Source organism: Oncorhynchus mykiss, chromosome 5, assembly GCF_057628025.1.
Source record: "Oncorhynchus mykiss isolate SJ-2025 chromosome 5, ASM5762802v1, whole genome shotgun sequence".
Classification (NCBI taxonomy): Eukaryota; Metazoa; Chordata; class Actinopteri; order Salmoniformes; family Salmonidae; genus Oncorhynchus; species Oncorhynchus mykiss.
The window spans coordinates 25,499,148-25,513,325 of NC_143026.1; the positions used below are offsets into that span (position 1 = coordinate 25,499,148).

General features: G+C 40.9%; 1 protein-coding gene across 10 annotated transcripts in view; it reads right to left on the bottom strand.

Moving 5' to 3' along the window:
* LOC110522839 (netrin receptor UNC5D) overlaps positions 1–13,393 on the bottom strand; it is a 301,148-nt gene extending 287,755 nt beyond the window's left edge. For 4 of the 10 annotated variants that reach the window (XM_090234315.1, XM_036977120.2, XM_036977119.2 and 1 more), the window contains exon 1: positions 12,842–13,179. In XM_090234315.1, coding sequence (XP_090090441.1) covers positions 12,842–12,944 — 103 coding nt within the window. In that variant the 5' untranslated portion in view covers positions 12,945–13,179. Of the gene's footprint in view, positions 1–12,841 lie in introns of all 10 variants that reach the window. The other 6 variants (XM_090234316.1, XM_090234314.1, XM_090234313.1 and 3 more) reach the window with 4 other exon arrangements.
* Positions 13,394–14,178: the final 785 nt, after the last annotated feature.

Genomic DNA, 14,178 nt, shown 5'->3' on the forward strand with positions numbered 1-14,178 from the left:
CCGTCAGTTGCAAACCACACTAAACAGAAAATATAATCACCCACAACTCAAGGGGGAAAACAGGCTGCCTAAGTATGGTTCTCAATCAGGGACAACGATTGACAGCTGCCTCTGATTGAGAACCATACCAGGCCAAACACAGAAATACCAAATCATAGAAAAAATAACATAGACTGCACACCCCAACTCACGCCCTGACCATACTAAAACAAAGACATCTCAAAGGAACTAAGGTCAGAACGTAACATTGACTGATTTCTTTATATGAACTGTTACTCAGTAAAAACCTTTGGAATTGTTGCGTTCATATTTTTGTTCAGTGTAATATTTTTTATTTACCTCCCAATCTAGTCCCCCCTCACTTCCACACTACAAAGAACACACCTCATTGGAATTCACAAAATGGGGGACCAATGGCAAAATTGGGATTGGAGAACGGATGACTGGTCAGGCCAGCCACCTTGCCAAGTATTGCCTCACTTGGTCCCTTCATGGTTAGTGAGGTATCTGACAGTAATGAAACGTCTTACGTCTGTGTGAGAAGTCTGTCTTGTCCATGACAGACACAGAACGCTAATATGATTAGCGAACTGCTAGTGTCAAACACGGCCACTTCCAAGTTAATAGATTTCCTTATAACCACCCTTATAACCACCCTGGTTGAGCTTGGCTAAGTCCATAATTTCCTACACTGAGATGTAACAGTAGACCACATTTTTGGGGTGTTTTAAAAATACAGACAATCCTCTCTGAAGCGTGCTAATATCAATTGGCACGGTAATGCTCGTTCCTGTAAGTCACTGACCTATTATTATACATTACATGATGCTACTTGCATATGATTAAGTTTATGGCAAAGGTTATATTGTTGATATACAGGTACACACAAAAATATCTGTGTTGATTGGATGAACTAACTGCTGTGTTGCAGGCATTGGGTCACTTAGTTGGGTTGCTTTCTTTAAAAAGAGCAAGGGTGGGTTGTTGATGCTGGGTTATTAATGCTGGGTTATTGAGATATGACCTAGTCAGATCAGAAGACTGGAGGAGTGGCTTATTAGGGGCTTATTCTTGGCCACCTGTGGGAGAATATGTAACTCCAGTTAATCAGTCCTGTTGTATTGTTATCACGTGTTAAGGTTGAACCGTGACATTTTGTAGCTTTAATGACGCTTACACAAGTGTATGAGTTCCTTATTAAGAGCCTATGCAAATTCCAATGTTGGGATAGTTCATACTTTGTTACCAATATGTTATTTAAAATATGTCATCATTTGAAAACCTAACATGATGAACATGAATGACATTTACTCTCATAGGTGGCCAAAAACGTATATCTGAAAGCCACACACCTAATAAACCATGCCTCCTGAAAATAACCTAAGGATTACATTAAAAAAGACCTAGCTGCTGGGTCAACCCAAAATGTAAATGAATAAAAACCAAACTCATGGTAAATTAAACCATGTTTGGGTAATCCCAACAACCCAACATGTTGGGTTATTCACAAAACCCAACTGGCTGGGTCAAAATAAGCAGTAGTACAGTATTGATGAATGTATTTGTTCTTGTCTGATCTTTCAAATGAGATGGATGTGTTACAAGCATTGAGTCATTTATTCAGGCACACAGTCTACAGCCATTGAATCTATTTTGCTCTATATTAGTATTACCAATTTTGCTGTATGGCATCAATAATATATTATGCACTAGCTGCATATCATTGGTTGATTGTGGTGCTGGTGTTTTCACACATCCCCAAGGACTAGCACTAGCCATATTAAGAAAGGTATCAATGTTGTCTAAGTGTATACTCATTGATTCATCCAGGTACCAATCTTTACTTTCTACCTTCCGGGACCAAAACCCTTCCAAACACACCTTTTTTCCCTTCTTCTCAGCCCTCGAAGTCATTAAATATTTATTTGCTTTTGATTACCTTTAAAATTAATTCATCAGGGAGCGAGGTGACAGATGCTTGCTGTTATTGACGAATGCTGCCATGGCAATGACGGATAACATCAGATACCCCAGCATGCCACTCTCCAACCCTCCTGCCTTCCCCTCTCCCTAGTCCCCCTCTCTCTCCATCCCTCCCTCTCTCTCTCTCTCTGTCTTCCTCCCTTCATCAGGTGAGGAATAGCTCCAGAGCCAAAGTATTTGTCACAGCAACAATCTGCTGAAACTAAATTACACTGACAGGAGCTGCAAGGGAGGGAGGGGAAAAAAACGGAGGAGAAAGGGAGGGGATATTTATTAAATTTAAGCTTTCTGGAGGACAGTTAAGTGTTTCCCATTGGCATAGCGGGGCAAAAGGTTGAGAAGTTGAGAGAGAGACAGAGAGAGAGAGAGAGAGAGAGAGAGAGGTTGAGAGAGGTTGAGAGAGGTTGAGAGAGAGAGAGAGAGAGAGAGAGAGAGAGAGAGGTTGAGAGAGAGAGGTTGAGAGAGAGAGGTTGAGAGAGAGAGGTTGAGAGAGAGAGAGAGAGCGAGAGAGAGAGAGAGAGAGAGAGGTTGAGAGATGTTGAGAGGTTGAGAGAGAGAGAGAGAGAGGTTGAGAGAGGTTGAGAGAGGATGAGAGAGGATGAGAGAGAGAGAGAGGTTGAGAGAGGTTGAGAGAGAGAGCTGCATTTCCTAACCTCTTGCCAAATGTATGACCATATTAGAGACACACATTTCCCTCAGATTACACAGATCCACAAAGAATTCGGGAAAGATTTTGTTCAATTTCACCCATATCTACTGAGTGAAATACCACAAATACCACAATACCACAGAGGCGGTGAATGGTGAATTGAGGATGGGCAGTTATCTCCAAGGCTCCCCTTTCAGCAAACGCTTGACAGCAACACAATGTTCCTATCGAACACAGAGAGGAAAGCTCAAAGGCTGTAGAGAGACAACGGCTGCAGAGTGGTGCAGCACATCTGCAGCAGAGTGGAGTTGACAACACTTGAGGCTTCAGCACATCCCATACACATATGAAGAGAGAGACGAACTAAAACACATGGCTGAACATACACGCACGAACACACACACACACACACCAAAACAGTGAGGGAAATCACGGGAGCTCATCTACGCCAACAAAGATACCCCCACAAAGATGTCAAATGAGAGAAAAAAATCCCACAACAAGATTCCATATAAATCCACACATACAAATCTACATAAATCCATGGATGAGGAATATGTTAAAATAGATAGTCTGGATTTTTCTCTCTCTGCCCCATAGCAAAATGAACATTTGTTATAAAATTGAAAAGTTCTCTCCGCCCCATTGTAAAATATGTAGAATTGCAGAAAACTTGCCTTAAAAGGTCCAATGCAGCCAGATGTAAGTTAGCTGACCGCAAGACTATCGAAACGTGTAGTAATCATGGTCGAATCACCGACAGTGGGGCCCCCATTGATTTTCTTGTAACTTTCAGTCTTATATCAAGTAAAAAACTGCATTTCTCTCCACCCTATGGCAAAATTTGTAGAATTGCGGGAAAATAGCTGTAAAACTGCGTAGTTAGTGTGTTATTATCCCAGTTATAAATCATTTGTAATTCAGCAATGAGGGAGTGATTGCTTCCTACAAGAGGACAAAACATGCACATTCCTAGACTTCTTTTTGTCTTAAAGGGGCAATGTTGTATTTTGAGACAGGTTTAAATAAAACTCGCCAATAGGCTGAGGTTAGCATAATTTGTCTGATTATTATAATTTGTCTGAACTAATGGTATTTTAATAATAATTCATTTTATGTTGAAAAGTGGTTTCTTGCATAAAAACACAACATTTTTAGTCACGTACTTGTCTGAAGGACAAGTGGATAAGCAAGTTAATGTCAAGAATCTCATGTTTTTTTGTTGGTGATTTGTCTCATGGAATGTAAGGCCAACATTGAACACCACACATTGGCTGCTACTGTAGGCTGAAGGACAGAGTGTTCAGGCTGTGAATAGCCCTTATACACCTCCAGGCTGTGTAAGGGCTATGTGACCAAGAATGAGAGTGATGGAGTGTTGCATCAGATGACCTGTCCTCCACAATCACCCGACCTCAACCCAATTGACATGGTTTGAGATGAGTTGGGCCGCTAAGTGAAGGAAAAGCAGCCAACAAGTGCTCAGCATATGTGGGAACTCCTTCAAGACTGTTGGAAAAGCATTCCAGGTGAAGCTGGTTGAGAGAATGCCAAGAGTGTACAAAGCTGTCATCAAGGCAAAGGGTGGCTATTTGAAAAATCTCAAATATATTTTGGTTATTACATGATTCCATATGTGTTATTTCATAGATCTGATATCTTCACTATTATTCTACAAATAAGAAAATAAGAAAAACCTGGTATTAATAGGTGTGTCAAAACTTTTGACTGGTCCTGTATGTACAGTTGAAGTCGGAAATGTACATACACCTTAGGCAAATACATTTAAACTCAGTTTTTCACAATTCCTGACAAATTCCCGTCTTGGGTCAATTAGGATAATAACTTTATTTTAAGAATGTGAAATGTCAGAATAATAGTTGAGAGAATGATTTACTTCAGCTTTAATTTCTTTCATCACATTCCCAATGTGTCAGAAGTTTACATACACTCAATTAGTTTGGTAGCATTGCCTTTAAACTGCTTAACTTGGGTCAAACCTTCCACAAGCTTCCCACAATAAGTTGGGTAAATTTTGGCCCATTCCTCCTGACAGCTGGTGCAACTGAGTCAAGATTGTAGGCCTCCTTGCTCGCACACACTTTTTCAGTTCTGCCCACCAATCATCTGATTGAGATCAGGGCTTTGTGATGGCCACTCCAATACCTTGACTTTGTTGTCCTTAAGCCACTTTGCAACAACTTTGGAAGTATGCTTGGGGTCATTGTTCATTTGGAATACCTATTTGCGACCAAGCTTAATTTCCCAACTGATGTCTTGAGATGTTGCTTCAATATATCCACATCATTTTCCTCCCTCATGATGCCATCTATTTGTGAAGTGCACCAGACCCTCTTTGCCAGAATTTCACGTAATTATGACATAACATTGAAGGTTGTGAAATGTAACAGGAATATGTAGACTTATGGATGCCACCCGTTAGATAAAATATGGAACGGTTCCATATTTCACTGAAAGAATAAACGTTTTGTTGTCGAGATGATAGTTTCCGGATTCGACCATATTAATGACCTAAAGCTCGTATTTCTGTGTGTTATATGTTATAATTAAGTCTGTGATTTGATAGAGCAGTCTGACTGAGCGGTGGTGGGCAGCACCAGGCTCGTAGGCATTCATTCAAGCAGCACTTTCCTGCGTTTGCCAGCAGCTTCAAGCTGTTTATGACTTCAAGCCTATCAACTCCCGAGATTAGTCTGGTGTAACCGATGTGAAATGGCTAGCTAGTTAGCAGGGTGCGCGCTAATAGCATTTTAAACGTCACTCGCTCTGAGACTTGGAGTAATTGTTCCCCTTGCTCAGCAAGGGCCGCGGCTTTTGGGTGGCTGTTGTCGATGTGTTCCTGGTTCGAGCCCAGGTAGGGGCGAGGAGAGGGATGGAAGCTATACTGTTACACTGGCAATACTAAAGTGCCTATAAGAACATCCAATAGTCAAAGGTATGTGTAATACAAATGGTAAAGAGAGAAATAGTCCTATAATTCCTATAATAACTACAACCTAAAACTTCTTACCTGGGAATATTGAAGACTCATGTTAAAAGGAACCACCAGCTTGTTCTCATGTTCTGAGCATGGGACATATTGCACTTTTACTTTCTTCTCCAACACTTTGTTTTTGCGTTATTTAAACCAAATTGAACATGTTTCATTGTTTATTTAAGGCTAAATTGATTTTATTGATGTATTATATTTAGTTAAAATAAGTGTTCATTCAGTATTGTTGTAATTGTCATTATTACGAATAAATAAAAATTGGCCGAATAATCAGTATCGGTGTTGAAAAATCAGCTGATTAATCGGTATCGGCTTTCTTTGGTCCTCCAATAATCGGTATCGGTGTTGAAAAATCATAAATCGGTCGACCTCTATCTGAGCGATATATGAAAGTTCTGGAATATTTATTAAAAATATATATATATTTTTTTTGTAAAGTATTTAACACCTTTTTAGGGCACTGGTACAATACTTTAAACTGCTACAAGGATACCTTCAGATGAGTTTTGTAAGGCTTGTGAGTGTCCTAGAGCAAAATAACCCTAGACTTTTCCCACATTTTCTCTTACATTTAGATGTATTTTGTCACTGGCCCACACACACAATACTCATATTGTCAAATTGGAATTATGTTTTTAGAAATGTTTACAAAATTATAACAAATGAAAAGCTGAAATGTATTGAGTCAATAAGTATTCAACCCTTTTGTTATGGCAAGACTAAATAAGTTATGAGGAAAAATGCGCTTAATAAGTCACATAATAAGTTGCATGGACTCGCTCTGTGTGCAATAATAGTGTTTTAACAAGGCTTTTGAATGACTACCTCATCTCTGTACCCCACATATACAATTATCTGTAAGGTCCTTCAGTTGAGCAGTGACTTTCAAACACAAATTTAACCTCAAAGACCAGGGAGGTTTTTCAATGCCCCACAAAGAAGGGCACCTTCTGATAGATGGTAATAAAAGCAGACATTGAATATCCCTTTGAGCATGTTGAAGTTATTAATTACACTTTGGTGTATCAATACACCCAGTCACTACAAAGATATAGGCGTCCTTCCTAACTCAGTTGTCGCAGAGGAAGGAAAACACTCAGGGATTTCACCATGAGACCGATGGTGACTTTAAAACAGTTACAAAGTTTAATGGCTGTGATCGGAGAAAACTGAGGAAGGATCAACAACGTTGTAGTTACTCCACAATACTAACCCATCCTGTTTGCAACAAGGCACTAAAGTAATTCTGCAAAAAAACGTGGCAAAGCAATTCACTTTTTGTCCTGTATACAAAATATTATGTTTGGGTCAAATCCAATACAACACATTACTGAGTACCATGTTTTCAAGCATAGTGGTGGCTGCATCCTGTTATGGGTATGCTTGTAATCGTAACGTTAAGCACACAAAATCTTGGACAAAAACCTGGTTCAGTCTGCTTTCCACCATACACTGGGAGAGGAATTCACCTTTCAGTGGGAGAATAAACCCAAACCCAGGCCCAATCTACACTGGAATTACTTACAAGAAGACAGTGAATGTTCCTGAGTGGCTGAGTTACAGTTTTGACTTAAATCACTGTAGGTGTTACAATTTGTAGTCACTGTAGGTGTTAGAAAATGTTAGAATTTGTATTCCAATTTGTCATTAGAGTATTTTGTGTAGAATGTTGACCAGAAATTTAATTTCAATCCATTTTAATCCCAATTAAACACAACAAAATGTGGAAAGGGTAAGGGGGTGTGAATACTTTCTGAAGACACTGGACGTGTTTGTGAGATTCTCATCTTTCGATGGTAGAGTCATATTAGTGTGTAGCCCAAACAGTTCAGCCACTACAGACAGAATTTGGCAAATCAGCAGTACCGATTTCAGACGCTTCGTGGAACAAAATGGAGAAAACCACCATGTTTATGAGAATCTAATCTTTCCATATTTGTTTGGTGACCAAACTGTTTGGATGCTACAGATATGAGAAGACAATTTTCCACAGATGTGGTAGGCCGACAATGGCGGATGCAGTGGATTGCGGTGCATCCCATACAAAAAAACTGATATCTCTAGCTTAAACAGGTGGATTTTGGAGGGGATGTTTTTATTATGCTAATTTGATTTCCACAGGGGTGTGGATATCGGCTCTAGGGGGTTAACCTAACTCCTAACCCTAACCCCTAGCCATCTAGCCACCTAGCTACCATTAGCCACAACAAATCATATGAATTGCAATTCGTAACATATCATACGAAATGAACAATGGACATCCACAAATTAACAAATACCATACCAAATGTAACATGTAATACTAATTTGAGTGTCCCAGATTGTCGTTTACCATGTTACGTCTACCCCAGAGTCCAGTTTGTGATATTGAGCTCATGAATTCCTCCCGTTTAATGTCAGTTAAATCAAAGTGGTGGCTGGAGAGATGGGTTGCCATATTTGAGATAAATTAAACATGAGTTCTCCCACAGATGACTCCACTACATAGCTATTTATTCATACCCCTCCCCCCTCTCTATATCAGATGGTGAGAGTCGCAACTGAAACATCCAACAGCACTGTGTCAAACCTGCTGCTGCTTCTGTGTGTCTCTGTCTCCTCTCCTCAGCCCCAAAACTCAGGTCACTACATTTAATATAAAAAGTTTAAGTTGGAAGTTTACATACACCTTAGCCAAACACATTTAAACTCAGTTCTTCACAATTCCTGACATTTAATCAGAGTAAAAATTCCCCATCTTAGGTCAGTTAGGATCACCACTTTATTTTAAGAATGTGATATGTCAGAATAACAGTAGAGAGAATGATTTATTTCAGCTTTCATTTATTTCTTCACATTCCCAGTAGGTCAGAAGTTTACATACACTCAAATAGTATTTTGTAGCATTGCCTTTAAATTGTCTAACTTGGGTCAAACGTTTCAGGTGGTATTCCACAGGCTTCCCACAATAAGTTGGGTGAATTTTGGCCCATTCCTCATGACAGAGCTGGTGTAACTGAGTCAGGTTTGTAAAGGCCTCCTTGCTCATACACGCTTTTTCAGTTCTGTCCAGAAATTTTCTATAGGATTGAGGTCAAGGCTTTGTGATGGCCACTCCAATGCCTTGACTTTCTTGTCCTTAAGCCATTTTGCTGCAACTTCGGAAGTATGCTTGGGGTCATTGTCCATTTGGAATACCTATTTGCGACCAAGCTTAATTTCCCAACTGATGTCTTGAGATGTTGCTTCAATATATCCACATCATTTTCCTCCCTCATGATGCCATCTATTTGTGAAGTGCACCAGACCCTCCGGCAGCAAAGCACCCCCACAAAATGATGCTGCCACCCCCGTGCTTCACGGTTGGGATGATGTTCTTCAGCTTGCAAGCCTCCCCATTTTTCCTCCAAACATAACGATGGTCATTATGACCAAACAGTTCTATTTTTGTTTCATCAGACCAGAGGACATTTCCACAAAAAGTACGATCTTTGTCCCCGTGTGCAGTTGCAGTCTGGCTTTTTTTATTTTTATTTATGGCGGTTTTGGAGCAGTGGCTTCTTCCTTGCTGAGCAGCCTTTCAGGTTATGTTGGTTATGTTCACAAGGTCCTTTGCTGTTGTTCTGGGATTGATTTGCACTTTTTGCACCAAAGTACGTTAATCTCTAGGAGACAGAATGCGTCTCCTTCCTGAGTGGTATGGCGGCTGCGTGGTCCCATTGCGTTTATACTTGCGTACTATTGTTTGTACAAATGAACGTGGTACCTTCAGGCGTTTGGAAATTGCTCCCAAGGATGAACCAGACTTGTGGAGGTCTACAATTTCTTTCTGAGGTCTTGGCTGAGTTTGGTAGGCCTTGAAATACATCCACAAGTACACCTCCAATTGACTCAAATGATGTCAATTAGCCTATCAGAAGCTTCTAAAGCCATGAAATAATTTTCTGGAATTTTCCAAGCTGTTTAAAGGCACAGTCAACTTCGTGTATGTAAACTTCTGACCCACTGGAATTGTGATACAGTGAATTATAAGTGAAATAATCTGTCTGTAAACAATTGTTGGAAAAATTACTTGTGCCATGCACAAAGTAGGTGTCCTAACCGACTTGTCAAAACTACAGTTTGTTAACAAGAAATGTGTGGAGTGATTGAAAAACAAGTTTTAATTACACCAACATAAGTGTATGTAAACTTCCGACGCTACTCTGTACAACTGCAGGCGATGTCTCGATTGTGCTTCTGATATAGTGGATCATGAATCAAGTATACATAACAGAATAATATAACATGGAAACAGGCATTAGGATATTATCACCAAAGGATGAGTGAGCACACATAAGAGATGATCAGTTTTATCAATGGTCTGGATATATCCATTATCCTCTATTGAGATGCAGAACAACGAACATCGTTCGGGGTAGGAAGCTACTGGTGCCAAGACAGTAAGAATGAGGAGAAAAATCCTAAATCTAATATTTATATTATGCAGGTTCAAGTTGATTTCAATACTTGATATGCAAGAATCAAATCCTTAGGGCTATTTCGCTAATTGACTTGCAAATGCCTCATTGTAAGATATGGTTTACGTTAAGTGGGTGTCAAGGGGTCAGGGTTGATTCAACAGGGAGGAGAACATCGTGATAGGGTCCAGTGAGACCCATAGCAGGACTTACAGTGCATTCAGAACGTTTTCAGACCCCTTGATTTTTTCTACATTTTGATACGTTACAGCCTTATTCTAAAATGTATTAAATTAAAAATGTTCTTCATCAATCTATACACAATACCCCATAATGACAAAGCAAAAAAAAACATTTAGAAATTGTGGCAAATTTATTAAAAATAAAAAACAGAAATACCTTATTTACATAAGCATTCAAACCCTTTGCTATAAGCCTCGAAATTGAGCTCAGGTGTCCTGTTTCCATTGATCATCCTTCTACAACTTGATTGGAGTCCACCTGTGGTAAATTCAATTGATTGTACATGATATGGAATGCCACACACCTGTCTATATAAGGTCCCACATTCGACAATACATGTCAGAGCAAAAACCAAGCCATGAATTGTCCGTAGAGCTCTGAGAAAGGATTGTGTCGAGGCACAGATCTGGGGAGGGTACCAAAATATTTCAGCAGCATTGAAGGTCCCCAAGAACACAGTGGCCTTCATCATTATTAAATGGAAGATGTTTGGAACCACCAAGACTCTTCCGAAAGCTCACGGCCAAATTGGGGGGAGAAGGGCCTTGGTCAGGGAGGTGACCAAGAACCCAATGGCCACTCTGACAGAGCTACAGAGTTCCTATGTGGAAATGGTAGAACCTTCCAGAAGGACAACCATCTCTGCAGCACTCCACCAATCAAGGCCTTTATGGTAGAGTGGCAAGACGGAAGGCACTCCTCAGTAAAAGGCACTTGACAGCCCACTTGGAGTTTGCCAAAAGGCACCTAAAGGACTCAGACCATGAGAAACAAGATTCTCTGATCTGAAGAAACCAAGATTGAATACGGGCATAAATGCCAAGCGTTAAGTCTGGAGGAAACCTGGCACCATCCCTACAGTGAAGCATGGTGGTGGCAGCATTATGCTGTGGGGATGTTTTTCAGCGGCAGGGACTGGGACACTAGTCAGGATCGAGGGAAAGATGAACGGAGCAAAATACAGAGAGATCTTTGATGAAAACCTGCTTCAGAGCTTTCAGGACCTCAGACTGGGGCGAAGGTTCACCTTCCAACAGGACAATGACCCCAAGCACACAGCCAAGACAACACAGGAGTGACTTTGGAGGAGTGACAACTCTCTTTGGGACAACTCTCTGAATGTCCTTGAGTGGCCCAGCCAGAGCCTGGACTTGAACCTGATCGATCATCTCTGGAGAGACCTGAAAATAGCTGGGCAGCGACGCTCCACATCCAACCTGACAGAGCTTGAGAGGATCTTCAGAGAAAAGTGGGAGAAACTCCCCAAATACAGGTGTGCCAAGCTTGTAGCGTCATACCCAAGAAGACTCAAGGCTGCAATTGCTGTCAAAGGTGCTTCAACAAAGTATTGAGTAAAGGGTCTGAATACTTATGTAAATGCTATATTTCCGTTTTATTTTTATTTTATACATTTGTAAAAAAATAAATATCTAAAAACCTGTTTTTGCTTTGTCATTATGGGGTATTGTGTGTTGATTGATGAGAGGAAAGTCAAGGGGTCTGAATACTTTCTGAATGCACTCTATATCAGTCGAATCGTACCAAACAGTCTAATGATCATGTTATTCACCCTTACACAATTTAATTCTCAAACGAGGTTAAATTGTAATTACAACATTTTCCAACTCCCACCTTTTCCAACTCAATAAAATATGTCCAAGCTGTCACTATCAACTATGTGTTACATAAAAGAGCAGTGTTTGGGATGTGAACCATTCACTCTCTCCTGGAGAGACCATCACAGCAACACCTGTCAATGAATAGAAGAACTGACAGAGCGGTGCGAAATGAGTTATAATTCACTCACGCTAAATACCAATAGGCGTCTCTCCGGGAAACATTTGGACCATCATGGACAGCCAGTCAGTCAGTCTTTATCTTGAATATTGTCGCGTGATTAATTGTAGCTTCACTTCAGCCTTCTGTACTGTGTGTGGGTCGATGGAATAGGCTACACCGCATTATATCCACGGGTGTCCCCGCTACGCATCACATCATGCAAAATATCTTGACAGTTAGTGGCCATGGAAATTTTATATGTTCTAGCTTGAATTCACAAATGTTATCGTAAAAAGAAACTGATGGCGACATGTGTAGCCTAAAAGTTAATCAAGGCAGAGATTAATCAAACAGCGAGCGTGGTTCGTGTTCACATGCCTGTTGCAATTTCGATCCATACGCAGGTCCATGACACAGTTCAAAACCGGGGATAAAACGCAGGATAGGGAAACATTTCAACTACCTAGAATAATCATTCCAAAGGTCAAATTTGATGGAACAAAATATTTGCACCATATAAACTCACATGCACAGGCTATAACAGGTGCTACAACTGCGGATTTGTGTTGAGAAGAAAGGGAAATATTTAAAATGCGGATAAAATAAAATATATAATGGCAAAGTTTAGCCTTGTGCAATTGGATGTCATAAAACACACCCTGACAACTTTAGAGCAAATACCTGCACGTGCACAACACAACAACAAGCACTGCTGGTCTATCAAAAAAAAGTCACCTTTTAAACTGTTCTTACCTCGGGCCAAGGTAGTCGGGAACTGCAAACAGAGAAACACAACGATGCCCAAACTCAGGTAGCATCCTCCCGAAAACTGTCCCATCACTGCGCCGGTTTTCTTCCTTCCTATCTGACCCGGGGATTCTGCGCGCGGAACTTGAGCATTTGCAATCGTTGACCTTGTCACCAGTAACAGGTTACCCCGCACTGATGACGTTTAGACAGGGCCAGTCTGTCGCCACCTCAGCCGAGGAAGGCTAACAGTGGCGGCATATCTGGTTCGCAGAGCAGACAATGAGATGGATAGATGTGTGTGTTTCAGTGGTCGGGCAGCCTGTGAGAGAGAGTGAAATAATTAAACCTCGCAAGCCAATAGCTAGCTCTCGGTTTTGGGGCGGAGAGAGAGAGAGAGAGAGAGAGAGAGAGAGGCTGGGGTAGAGGTGATAGGCTACTGAGGAGAGAAATCCAGATTATCGACAGAGAAACCACAGATGACCACTGTGTGAGTCATCGAATCAATTTAGCGACACAATCATCTATCCAGTTTTTCCTTAATGTCAGTGCGGAGTCATTTTGAATAGATATTATCCTTATGATGTAAACCGCCAGTCACTTAGCTGAAAACAAATGCTTGTGATTTATTTGCTTGTGTATTATTTTTTGAGTCCTTTTAAAGGGAAGAATGTATGAAGACATTACCAACGAAATTGGATTCTCTGGGTATAGGTTTCAGGGAATCATTCAAATAGGTGGTAGACTACAATAAAAGATGCCTGATGTGGTCCTCCTGCCCACCCCAGCCAGATAAACTAGGGCACACCTAGGACTACAGGTTTCATTAACCCAATGATTACATGATTATGTATTGTTAACATATCCTGAGGCATTCTTAACCACTTTGATTGAGAATATTGTAAACATTATTGTGCAGAATACAATAGGCCGTCAGCCTCCCAGCTTTTCATTTCCCATCTATTCCATGGACTAATGCTCCACAGAGTGGATTGACATTGAGTAGTTATGTTAACCAACATATCAAGGCACAAGGCGTGACCCAGATGCAGACACAGGAGGCAGATGGTTGGAGTCTTACAATGTTTATTAATCCAAAAGGAGTAGGCAAGAGAATGGTTGTGGACAGGCAAAAGGTCAAAACCAGATCAGAGTCCAGGAGGTACAGAGTGGCAGACAGCCTTGTGGCCAGGCAGGCAGTACAGAGTGGCAGACAGCCTTGTGGCCAGGCAAGCAGTACAGAGTGGCAGACAGCCTTGTGGCCAGGCAGGCAGTACAGAGTGGCAGACAGCCTTGTGGCCAGGCAGGCAGTACAGAGTGGCAGA